At 56.2% G+C, this 12,002-nt stretch overlaps 1 protein-coding gene across 2 annotated transcripts in view; it reads left to right on the forward strand.

Moving 5' to 3' along the window:
• IFFO2 (intermediate filament family orphan 2) overlaps positions 1–12,002 on the forward strand; it is a gene marked incomplete at both ends in the record, with an annotated part of 44,497 nt that overhangs the window by 27,930 nt on the left and 4,565 nt on the right. The window contains 4 exons of one of the 2 annotated variants that reach the window (XM_082676005.1): positions 5,569–5,629; positions 6,871–6,966; positions 8,134–8,274; positions 9,638–9,777. In XM_082676005.1, the coding sequence (XP_082532131.1) occupies positions 5,569–5,629; positions 6,871–6,966; positions 8,134–8,274; positions 9,638–9,777 (438 nt within the window). The remainder of the gene's footprint in view (positions 1–5,568; positions 5,630–6,870; positions 6,967–8,133; positions 8,275–9,637; positions 9,778–12,002) is intronic. The other variant, XM_082676006.1, reaches the window with a different exon arrangement.

Genomic DNA, 12,002 nt, shown 5'->3' on the forward strand with positions numbered 1-12,002 from the left:
CTGTGCCCCTTTTCCCACCTAGAACAGGTGTCTCCCCCATGATTCCTCTGTGCTCCAACAGGCCAGGGCACCTGGCCTGGGCACCAGGGTGCTACCCGTACCCACATTCACATTCCCGATTTGTGGGCTCCCCAGTCTGAGCCCCGGCTTGTCCTTTGCATTGGCACAGAGGCCCCCCAGGACTAACCCTCATCCAGCACTGCCGTGTTGTGGGTCACACCCAGTGGGTAAGCAGGGGGATTGGAGTGACTGAGTCCAGGGGCAGGAGGCTGGGCTGGGGCTGGGAGATGGGCCCTGGGGTCCAGTCCAGCCAGAACCAGCCCGTGACTGGGGGCCAGTCACATGACCGTCAGAGAGTGTGGGAACAGAGTGGCTTTTCTGGAGCGAGCCTGGGGTATGCTGGGCTCACACTGTGTCTCACTGACAGATGGAGAGATGGAGGCTCTGAGTGGGGGAGGCAGAGCTGGGGTTCAGACTCGTGTCCTTCCAGCTCGCTCCTCATGAGCGCCGCTTGGGCTGGGGGAGGGGAGGGCACTCTGCTGTCCGCTCCCTGGGCGACCTGCACCTCAGTGTCCTTATCTGTATACTCAGAGGCGTGGTCTAGGGGAACTCTGGTCCCCTTTTCAGCCTCGGCTTCTGGAGCTTCTCTGAGTCTCTCGTTTCTGTAAAATAGAAACAACCCCCCCTTGCTGGCTGTGTGATTTGGGGGAAGGTGCTTCGTGCTTTTGGACTTTAGCTTCTTCATCAACGACATGGAGAAAATAATAACCCGACTTAGAGGTTACTGTGAAACGAAAATGAGGCTCTGCCTGTGAAGCCCCTGAGGACGGTGCCAGGCACATCGTAAGCACTCGGTCTGTGTGAGCTGCCCCATCACATCATCATCATCCTGAGCGTCAAGCAGCGTCAGTATCACCACCGCCATCATCCATCCCACCTGCTTCAGAGGCCGGCGTGAGCGTCCACAGCCTGAGAGCGTTTTGAGGAGCTGGCATGCCTACAAGGCTGTTGTTGAAGGGTGTCTGCAGATGGGGGGAGAGTGAGAGGATGCTGGGGGGAGATGCTGGGGGCGAGAGAAGGTCCCTGTGATGTGGTCGGGGCAGGAGCTAGATCTGGGGCCTGAGCACTCTTTGGAGGTGGAGAAGATGGAGGGTGGTCCATCGCGGTCCCTGGCATCGTGGGCCGGCTCTTTGGGTGAGAGCCATGCTTGAAGACACGCCACAGCCAAGCCGCCTGGGAAAGATGGCCTCCTGAGGTCTGCTGCCTCAAGCCTGAGCTCAAGGAGGGAGAACAATGGAGGTGGCTGCGGAGGCTCCGGGAAGAGATGACATTTGAGACAAGCCTGGGAGAATGGATAGATTTCAGAAGGCTGAAGAGGAGGGAGGGAAAGGGGAATCGAGTTACCTCTGATTCTCTGTTTCCTCATCTGCAAAATGGGGACCATCCTTAGGGGAGGATTAAGTGATATTTTATCTTTTTTTATTATTAATTAATTTATTTATTTTTGGCTGCGTTGGGTCTTCGTTGCTGTGCACGGGCTTTCTCTAGTTGCGGTGAGCAGGGGCTACCCTTCGTTGCGGTGCGCGGGCTTCTCAATGCAGTGGCTTCCGTTTGTTGCGGAGAACCGGCTCTAGGTGCGTGGACTTCAGTAGTTGTGGCACATGGGCTCAGAAGTTGTGGCTCACGGGCTCTAGAGTGCAGGCTCAGTAGTTGTGGCACACGGGCTTAGTAGTTGTGGCTCACGGGCTCTAGAGCGCAGGCTCAGTAGTTGTGGCGCACGGGTTTAGTCGCTCCGCGACATGTGGGATCTTCCCGGACCAGCAAACGAACCCATGTCCCCTGCATTGGCAGGCAGATTCTTAACCACTGCACCACCAGGGAAGTCCCTTATCTTTTATTATGTATATGAAGGCCCAACATGGTGTCCACCACCAAGAAGGTGACCAATAAATGTCCCTCTCTCCACTCCCTTCGAGAGAAAAGAATCTGGGGACTTCCCTGGTGGCGCCCACCACCAGGGAAGCCCTCACACCACAATGAGGAGTAGCCCCCGCTCGCCACAACTAGAGAAAGCCCATGCGCAGCAGCAAAGACCTAATGCAGCCAAAAATTAAAAAATAATAAAAATAAATTTAAAAAGAAAGAAAAGAATTTGGAAGATTTATGAGCTGGTGGGTCAGGGCGAGCAGGGGTGGATCTAAGTGATTCAGGCTGTCTTGGCCTTGGCTAGAGTTTTCTATGTGCACTGGGCCTTCGTTTTCCCACCTGTAAAATGGGGAGGAGGTTTCTCTGCAGCTTCACAGCTCACTGTGTGAGCTCCTGTGCTCAGCAGTGGGCCACACATGAAAGTCAGGAGGGCAAAGGCTTAAATGACATGACATCCACCAGCCCCTGACCCATAGTAGGTGTGTCCCCTCTTGGTGGCAGCTGGCTACTCCCTGGCCTTCCTGCTGGCCCGTCTTTGCTTATGTTGGTCCTGCTGCCTGAAACTTCCATCCTGCTGAAACCTTACTCCTGTGGGCAGATCCAGGTCAGGAGAGGGGGCTGTGCCTGGGAAGCAGGTTTTGGGATGTCAGAACCCACAACTTGGTTGACCAGTTTTTGGTTAAGCTGCATGCTCCCTCTCTCTGGGCTGAGTTGCAGTAAATGCAGGGCATCTGGGGTGCCTTAAGAAATATCACTCAACCATCCTTTCACCCCGGTCAGCCAGAGCAGCTGAAGGGCAAAGCTTTTCTGCACTGTCAACATTGAAGCCGGCAAAGCCAAGCTTTCCCGCTGCGGCTGGGAGGGGAGGTCAGCGTAGGCAGCAGGTTTGGTCTGTCAAGCCAGCTGCTGTCAGCACACAGGGGTCCTTCTCGCGTCTGCTGGGGGCAGGTGCACCGGCTGCCCACCTATCCAGCTCTGGTAATAAAAGGCCCATGGTCATTTGTGCAAGCTCAACTGGGGTGCAGCTTAGGCGAGGGGGCCACCGAAGTGCCTTCTGCAGGGGAGCTCATTAGAAATGAGCCCCACACCAGACCTGCTGGATCCGGGTCTGCACGTGAACAAGCTCCCTGGGTGATTCCCATGCATATCACAGTTGGAAACTGGATGCTTTAGAGCATGAGCTTGGCTTGAGTCCCATCCTTGCTTACTAGCTGTGTGACCCTGGACAAGTTACCTCACCTCTCTGAACCTCAGCTCTCTCATCTACAAAATGGGTTTGGGGAAAATTTCTTTACCCGAGAGTGTTAATAATTCTCATGAAAGCCGATGAGATGTGTACAAGGCACTGAGCCCAGTGCGTGGGACTCAGACTGTGCTTGCCAATCAGTGGCTGCTGCTACTACAGCTAATGTGTCTGGAGATCCAAAGACGTGGCTTAAGTTCTCGCTCTGAGTTGACTTGAGACAAGTTGCTTTCCTTTGCTGGGCCTCATTTTTCCCGTCTGTTCAATGGGTCTGTTGACCCCTGCCCCACCTTCCTCACAAGAAGTTTGCTTAAAGGAAAAGGGAGGAGGGGCTGGGCCTTATCCCCAAAGCCTGTCTTGGAAATGAGTGTGTGTGGAGGAGAGATGTCCCTGAGTGCCCACATCTTCAACCCTCACTGCCCACTCCTCTGCCGCCCCTGGTGTTGCTGCAAGATGCAGTAGTGAGGCTGGCCTCAGGAGCCAGGCTGCAGCCAGTGCCACACCGGGCTCTCCCTTGTCCCTGCTCTGCTCAGCGGCTTTGGAATTGAGCCCCCTGCCCCCCTCAGGGCAGCGTGGCCAGTAGAGATGATTCAGCTTGGGACCTGTGTTCTGGGCCTTGGCCTCCCTTGAGGGGAGCCCCAGATGCCCCATGCTGCTGGGCGAGGTGAGGGCAGCCTTGAACTTCTCCCCACCTGGGATTCCTGTTCCCCACACTGGGCCTGGGGCTGGACTCAGTTTTCCTATTTGTACAACGAGGGTGTTCAGTGAGATGATCCCACCTGGGTTAGACCCTTAGATTCTCTTGCTGCTCCTCCTTAGCTTCCTCTGTGTTCCTCATCCCTGCCAGGACCCCTATCCCAGCCCCACTGCCCACCGGGTTCTGAACTCTGCAGCCCACAGAAGATCTAGGCCTGGCCACCACCACTGGGGGCTGGTAAAGACCGAGGGGAACAGGGGATGGGGGGTGAGTGGCGAGTGTGTCCTCTGGGAGCCCTGGCCGGGGCCGTCGTCTCTCATGTGGGAAAGAGGAGGAATTTTCCTCTGTGTGTGCAAACAGTATCCGTTTTCTCTTGTTTCCAAAAGCTGGTGACGTAACCCACTCTTCAGCCATCCCTCCCCTCTGGCCTATTTTTAGCTGGCCCCGACAGCATCCTAAAAGGCTTCCAGACCTGCCTGCTCTGAGGCCATGTAGGGAGGCAGCCGTAGGGTGAAGAAAGAGAGAAACTCCTGGTCGGTCTGTCCCAGGATGGGGGTGGGGGGAGAAGGACCTGTCCCTCTGGGGAAGGAGGGGCATCTGGGTGGGGAGTGGGTTAGGGCTCTGATGGGTCCTGGGTCTACAGAAAGCCTGGCAGGGTTACAAGCACTCAATCTGGAGTCTCCAGCCTGGGTTTGAGTCCTGGCCCCACCTGTCCTCACCCTGACCTTGGGTACCTGACTCTTCCTTGCTTCCCCTGTAACGTGGGGATCATGGTGGCACCTAGGGTAGAGGGTTGTTTTGAGGATTGAATTACATCACGTAGAATGGTGTCTGGTACAAAGTAAGCACTCAGTTAAGGTGGGCTGGTATTGTTGTGGTAACTCTATCATCATCCTGTCCTGCCTCTGGTTAATGCTGGGGGTACACTCAGAGCCCCCATGTGCCTTCTCCCCTTTGTCCTTTCCTGTTCAACTTCAGCCCACATATATACAAACGAGATGACGTATGTAACACCCCTGGAATAGAGCCTGGCACTTAATAAGCATTAAATAAGGGAGAGTTATATTTATTTTTTGTTTTAATGTAATGAAACAGACCTGGGTTTGAAGTCCAGCCCCACCCCCTAACTAGCTGTCTTTGGGCAAGGTGTTTAACCTGTCTGAGCCTCAGTTTCCTCATCTGTAAGATAGGGATGATAACAGCTAGGTAGGAGATGTCTTTGTTGGTTAGGGTAGGTTGTAGGACAAATTGACTCCGAGATTGCGATGGTTGGCACAATCAAATTTGTTTCTTGTGGTTGCAAAGGAGAGCCTGAAAGTGGTGCTGGCTGCAGCCTTGCCCCTGAGCGCAGCTTCAGTACCATGTCTTACAGGAACGGAAGGAGCAGTAGCATTTGTACAGTGCTTTACAGTTTGTGTGGGGGGCTGGCGGTCCCTCCTGCTGTCATCTCCCAGTGGTGCTGTGCTCATGCCCGGAGCCTGGCACCCGTCACCACCACCTGGTATCATGGGTCACCTGGCTGTCCCACACATCTAGCTCCCTAGACTGGGAGTTCCCGAGGGGCAGGCAAGGATAGAGTCGCTGCTGCACCTTCCTTGCCCAGCCCGGGGACGGGCCCAGGGTGGGTGCTGGTATTGTGTCTGAGGCTGGACTGGCCTGGGGAGGCCGCCCTCTGACCACCTGTCCCTCTTGTCTCTTGCAGATGGGAGGAGGAGCTCGCCAAGCGCATGAACCTACAGACCATGGTGGACACGCTGCAGGAGGTGAGAGGTCCCGACCAGGAGAGGCTCATAGGAGAACCACGTGGCCAAGGGGCAAAGCCGGGGGCAGTTCCCAGCACAGCCTCTGTGCTCTGCTACCTCCTGCTGCCTCAGTCTCTCCTCGATGGAGCCGGAGGCCTCTCCCGCCTCCCCTCCTTGGGGCTGGGAAGGCACCAGCACAAGAGTTGCAGAAAAGCTTGGGCACGGGAATCCTGGTGCTGCCCCTGGCGTGCAGGAACAGACTCGGGGCTGAGTGCCCTGCAGAGGGCGGGTGGCCACATCATCAGGTGGGCTCCCAGCCCTGGCAGGTGCTCAGCAGCGGGCATGAGGACATTCTTCTGCTCTTCTGGCTCGGTGGCTCTGTGTTCTGGGTGGGCCTGCTTCTCACTCGCCTGCTGTGTACGCTGGGCAACAGACTTTACCTTCTCGGCCTCTGTTTTCCTCTCGGCCAAATGGGCGCAAGAATGGCAACCCCAGGAGAAGGCATGGAAGGCTCTTTAACTGCCTTCTGATATCTAAAGTATTGATCCTCTAAATAAATAAATAATAACCAGAAAAAAAGAAAGAAAGAAGAAAGAAAGAAAATAAACACTGATCTTCTAAGGAAGTTAGAGACAGATTAAAATAATGTCAATATGCAGAAGGAAAAGGATGAACGTCCCCCCACCCCGCTTTCTTTTATAAGAAAAGTACTTTTTGCTTTATACACATAACATGCTCATGGTCAAATACCTGGAAAATTCAGAAAAGCACAGAGAAGAAAATAAAACTCACCTCCAGTTCTCCCTGCTCCACTGTGGATAGATTGGCATGTGACCTTCTGGTCTTTTCTGTGCAGACACACACAAGCCCGAGGTGCGCACGCTCCGTTAGGGTGGCACGTGTGACGTTGCCATTCTGGAGATCGGAGATGGTCAGATGTTTTGGCATTTTCACGTGAATTGACCTACTACTGGGATCCCTTTTACATCCACTTTTTCTCTTAACGTCTGCCATGGATTTTTCCATACAATAAATAATCCTTGGAGAAGTGTTCTAGGCTGAGCGATGCCCTGTGCTGAGCGAGGGCTGAGTGGGGACCCAGGCTGGGATGAGGTCCTTGGCACCCCTTCCTTCCCTGGCACAAAGGCACCCGGCTTGGTTGGATGTCAGGTGTCCGGGGCTCTGGACCCAGGTGTCCATCCCCTCCCCTCCAACAGGGAGACCAGCCCCCCTAAAACCTCCCCCATCTTCATCCCCTGTAGGCAGCGCAGGAAGCAGAAGCCATCCAGGAGGAGATGAATGAGAAGATTGAGCGTCTCAAGGCCGAGCTGGTGGTGTTTAAGGGGCTCATGAGTGACGTAAGTGCCACCGACCACCACCCCCAGGCATCATGACTTCCCCCCACAGCCATCATGCAAAACGCTTCATTCACTCCGAGGCTCCAGAGCTCGGCTTCTAGTTAGAATCCTGGCTGGCTGCGTTTGACCCGTGAGGATGACGGATGCATCGGAGACCAGGCCCCCCTCCCTGTCCCCTCCCCACTTCTGCTTCCCTTGGTCTGAGTAGAGATGCATTAATCCGCTGCTTTAACCCATCCCGCCCTCCCTGGGGCTCTTCTGATGGTCTGTGTGCGTTTGCTTCATCTCCTGCCAGCTCACCACGGTGAGGGCGGGTGGTGGCCATGGGCCTCTGTGTCTGGGCGCAGTGGCGGCCAATGGCAGGTTGAAGGAGACCCCGGGTCTGATCTGCGCCGGCCTGAGAGGCTCCCCGGGCCAGCGGCCTTCAGCAGGGTTTGCTTTGTGAAGTCGGGACAGGCCAGTGTGCACATCCTTGGGACGATCGGAGCCCCTCTGAGTAACCATGGGCAGGGGCAGCTGGTGGCAGCAAGGGCCTTCTTCCTACTGGGGACCTGGTTTCCTGCCACCTTAAAGCAGCGGCTAGTATGTAGAGAGAGTCTCCACAAAGGAGAAGGAGCCCAGTCCAGGTGACTCAGCCTGGAGCAGTTCTGGTCCCGAGAGGCGTGGAGCTGGGGTGGCTGGAAGAGGCCATGTGGCTTCCCCTCACCGGGGTCCAGTGGACCCCCCATCCTAGGCATCCCCAACCATCAGCCGTAGGAGGAATCTCTGTGTGGGGTACAGGTGGAGCAGGCCCGGTGGGAAAGCAGGGGGGTCTTTCAGCAGTGGGACTTGTCTTTCTTTTTTCTCTGCTCTGACAAAATAAACACTGACGCTGTATCTGCTGAGAGGATGCCTTCCAGCCCTTAGGGTGACCAGCAAACACACTGTCCACTCGGCGCCGAAGCCCTAGGCTCCCACAGTCCCTCCGCCCCCTGCCCTGAACCCAAGCAGCTGGCCCGACCCTTCAAGTCCAAAAAAGGCTCAAGGACCCCCTCAGACTGCGGGGCCTCCCGCCCGACACCTGGGGGTCTCCCCAACCCTCTGTCCAGTCAGAGCCTGGGAGTGCCTCCCGACCCCCATGCTTGCTCCATCCCTCGCTCACGTAACCCCCTGCTGTCCTCCCTGCAGCCCATGACAGACCTGGACACAAAGATCCAAGAAAAGGCCATGAAGGTGGACATGGACATCTGCCGCCGAATCGATATCACGGCCAAGCTGTGCGATGTCGCACAGCAGCGGAACTCGGAAGACGTGTCCAAGATCTTCCAGGTGACTAGGGCTGCCCTGCTCACCAGCTGCCACTCCCAGCCGCCCACCGCCCTCCGCCCCTGCCTGGCCGCCCACCCCCCGTTTTCCTCGCACCCTGCCCACGCCCCTTCCCCCCGAGGTAGCGTTTGCCCAACCCTCTGGCCTCCCCAGGAGAACGTAGAATCAGGGACGCATAGACTCATAGGCACGTCTGACTCCATCATCAAGGCTGACCGCTTCATCCTATGGCTGAGGACGCCGCTCCCCCGGGCGGGTGGTGGGCGTGACAGGCTCCAGGACGGACATGGCAGAGCTGGGAGTAGGACTCAGGTCTCTGGACCCTCCAGGGCTCAGTCCATCCGTCCACCCTGCGTCCACTGCCCTGCTTCCTGCCTCTTCCTCTGGGAGCCGGAACTGGCTACAAATGCCATGGTCGGGGAGCCCTGGCCAGGCTATGGGAGCACTGGGTGAGCTGGCCTGAGCCCTGGTCCACGAGCCTCAGAATTCAGAAGAGGAGCTGTTGACTGTTGACTCTTTCAGTCCCACATTGAGACTCACTCCGTACCGTCCCCCCCACCCCGCCTCCAACCGGCAAGGGACTGGGTGTGTCCCAAGCGAAGGCAATGGGTTAGCACTGGCAAATGTCCTCCAGGGAGGGCTTGGGGGCCGGTCCAGCTGCCCAAAGGGCGTGCGTCATTCTCTGAAGGCTGCTGCTTGAGTTTTGGGTTGTGGTTTGGCTTTTGCTCGAGCCCAGGGCAGTATGGCGTGTTGTCGCTTTAAGTATGTGACTTTGGATGTAGTGGGGTGAGGTCTGGGCTTCCCTGGGGCCCGTTGTCCACCTCGTGCCTTCTTGCTGCCCCTTTGTGGGGAAGCAAGGGACCATTTCAGCCTTCGTCTGGTTTGTCGTGTCTTGTCTGCTTGGAGTGGAGGGAGCTTGTTGAACCTGGGGCTGCCTGCCTGTCAACTTTGCATGTGAACAGGAGGGCTCTGGGAAGCGCGGAGCCATCTGCGCCTCTGTAAGGGCTTCTCCGTCTCTCTGGCTGCCTCTGAGACATACCAGGCGACTCAGTGCCCCAGTCTGGCCTGCTCTTCACCCCAAATGATGGGGCTGCCTCTCTGGTGAAGGGGTGAGCTGAGCTAGCCCAACCGCCAGGCCTCCCAGGGCAGGGAAGGGTCCAGGCCATCTGCCCCTCCATCCTGCATGTCTCCCCACCTCACGCTTCCTGCGAGCGCCGCCTGCTTCTTAGAGGACCCGGCATCAAGCAGTGGCCGCACCAGCCATGCTCCATCCATCCTATGGGACGCCGGCTCCCTTCCCAGTCCACCCCGCCCTCCATCCCAGCAGAGCCTCCCAGTGACCTTGATCTTGTCCTTTCCGGGTCAGGTGGTCCCCAAAAAGAAAGAGCGTAAGGTGGCTTCGGATGATGACATCTCTGAGCAGGACGGGGAGGTGAACCGGTTCTCAGATGACGAGGTCGGCTCCATGAACATCACAGACGAGATGAAACGCATGTTTAACCAGCTGTGAGTATCCCTGCTGCCTGGGGCCTCCTCTCCGTTTCCCCAGGTTGGGCAGGGCAGGGGTGGCAAACCGGAAGTAGCCTGCAGATGTTTTCTTTGGCCAGCACGTGCTCTGAAAGAATTTGAATTCGGAGTTTCACGTTTTCAGAAAGGGTCAAATTGGTAATGGTGGTCCTATTTGTGGGCAGTTCTTTTTTTTGTTTTTTGTATTGAGATAATATGACGGACGTGTAACATTCTGTTAGTTTCAGATATGCAACATCATGTTTTGGTATTTGTATATGTTGTAAAATGCTCACCACAATAAGTCTAGTTAACATCCATCACCATACAGAGTTACAATTTTGTTTTCCCTTGGGATGAGCTGCTGCCCGGGTTAGTGGCAGAGTTGGGCTGGGTATGGTCAGTGTGGGCTGGAGCTGGCTTGTACCAGCTTGTAAAAGCTGATTGTATGCATGTTTGCCCACTCCAGGTTTAGCGATGGCATATTAGTAGCTTAACATTTGCCACGATGGGAAATGGTCAGGGGCTACCAGTCTGGGCAGCCCTCTCCCACCCCTGTGGACAGCTGACTTACTAGAACCTGGCTGCGTACGGTCATCCGGGGCAGGGATGCATTGTAGCCTTGGTGTACCCAGTGCTATACTTGCAATCCTGATCCATCTTTGGCTCTAATCCGTAGAGTATCCCGGTGTGGGCTTGGGGAGGGTAGGGGTGCAGCTGTGGGCATTGGCTGACTCACCTACGGGCCTTGAGTCAGAGAGCAGGCTGGGACTGGGTCTCTGGAGTCCACCTTTCCCCCTGCCCCACTGGCCTGCTCTTGCCTGCTCTCTCCCCTGAGCCCTGGGAACTCAGCTTTTGCCCAGGACTGGAGTCCTCCCTCCCCACCCCTACCTCCCCCACCCCTTGCGTCTGAGTCTCAGGGCCCAGCACACTTTCTGGCCTGATGTCCGTTCTCTGGAGTCCTGAGCTTCCAGCCGCGGGGCTGGCTGGATTCGAGTGCTTGCCTCTGATGAGCCATCACCGACCTTCCAGGCCCCTCCAGGAGGACCCCTCCTATCAGCAGGCGCTCCTGCCATCGTACTTATTTCCAAAGCCAGGGGCACAGGCCTCTCCTAATGCTTCCTGCAATGCTGGAGGCTGGCCTAGCATGGTACAGTCCCAAGATCACTCTGCCCAGCCCCTTCATTGCACAGATGAGGCTCAGAGAGGGCCGGGCAAGTCAGGACAGAGCCGGGCCCCTGACTCCCGGTCCAGCACTGTCTTCGTGCTCGGAAGAGATTTCCTCTTCTGTTTCTTTGCCACACCTTCCCCACCCTGGTGACTTGTCAGGAAGATGGGAATCGGACCTGGGTGGGATGGGTTTGCCCAGCACTTACCTATACTTACTGTTCCCTTGAAACAACATGGAGATGGGGCTGTGTTTGGGGCTTTGCTGTTTTGAGGGTGACAAGGAGATTCCTAGACCCTCGATTCATCTTTCACCATCTCCCCCCACACCCAGTTCTCATAGTCTCATCTTTCGCTGATGAGAGGGGCTTTGGAAGAGAACCCTTGGTCGGGTCTAGGTTTTCTGAACGTTGCTGTGGGCATTTCTGAGTGTAGGGCAGGGCTGTATGCCCCAGAGACCCAGGCTGGGTTCATTTGGTTGAATTAAAGGGCTGCTTTGAAGAAATTGTTGTCCCTGGTTTTCATAAAGTCACCAGGAATCCATAGACTGCCCAGGAAGTGGCGTGAGCTAAAAAGCGGTGCTCCCAGGTGTATGAAAGAGCTTTCTTTCCAATGCTGCTAAAATGGGCACCTGAGCGTTGACAGGTCTGAACGGGGTTCAGTATCCAATTAGGTTGATCTGGTTGTAAAGTTGCCTAGTTCAAAAAAAAAACGGCCAACCTCTGATCACCCCTCCACCCTTGTAGTTCTAGCCAATGCCACGCAGAAGGCACCAGGGCAGGGCCCTGGCCCCCTCCCGCTGACATCTCCACGGGCTGCGGGCTGAGACCCGAGCTAGAGCCCCCACTGCCCCGGGCCAGCTCCTCTGAACTCCTTGAATAATGAATGCACCCGTGTCAGGGCTGTTTTGTTTTGATCAAAATCAGTTGCTTGGGCTTCAGGCCCAGGAGAAGGGGAGAAATTTGCTACTTTCTCTGCACCGTGGCGGGCCTTCCCGCTCAGCCCCGCCCTCCAGATCTGGGGGGAGGGGGGCGGCTCTTCCCAGCCCTTTCTCTTGT

Source organism: Grampus griseus (genome assembly GCF_964374135.1).
Source record: "Grampus griseus genome assembly, chromosome: 1".
NCBI lineage: Eukaryota > Metazoa > Chordata > Mammalia > Artiodactyla > Delphinidae > Grampus > Grampus griseus.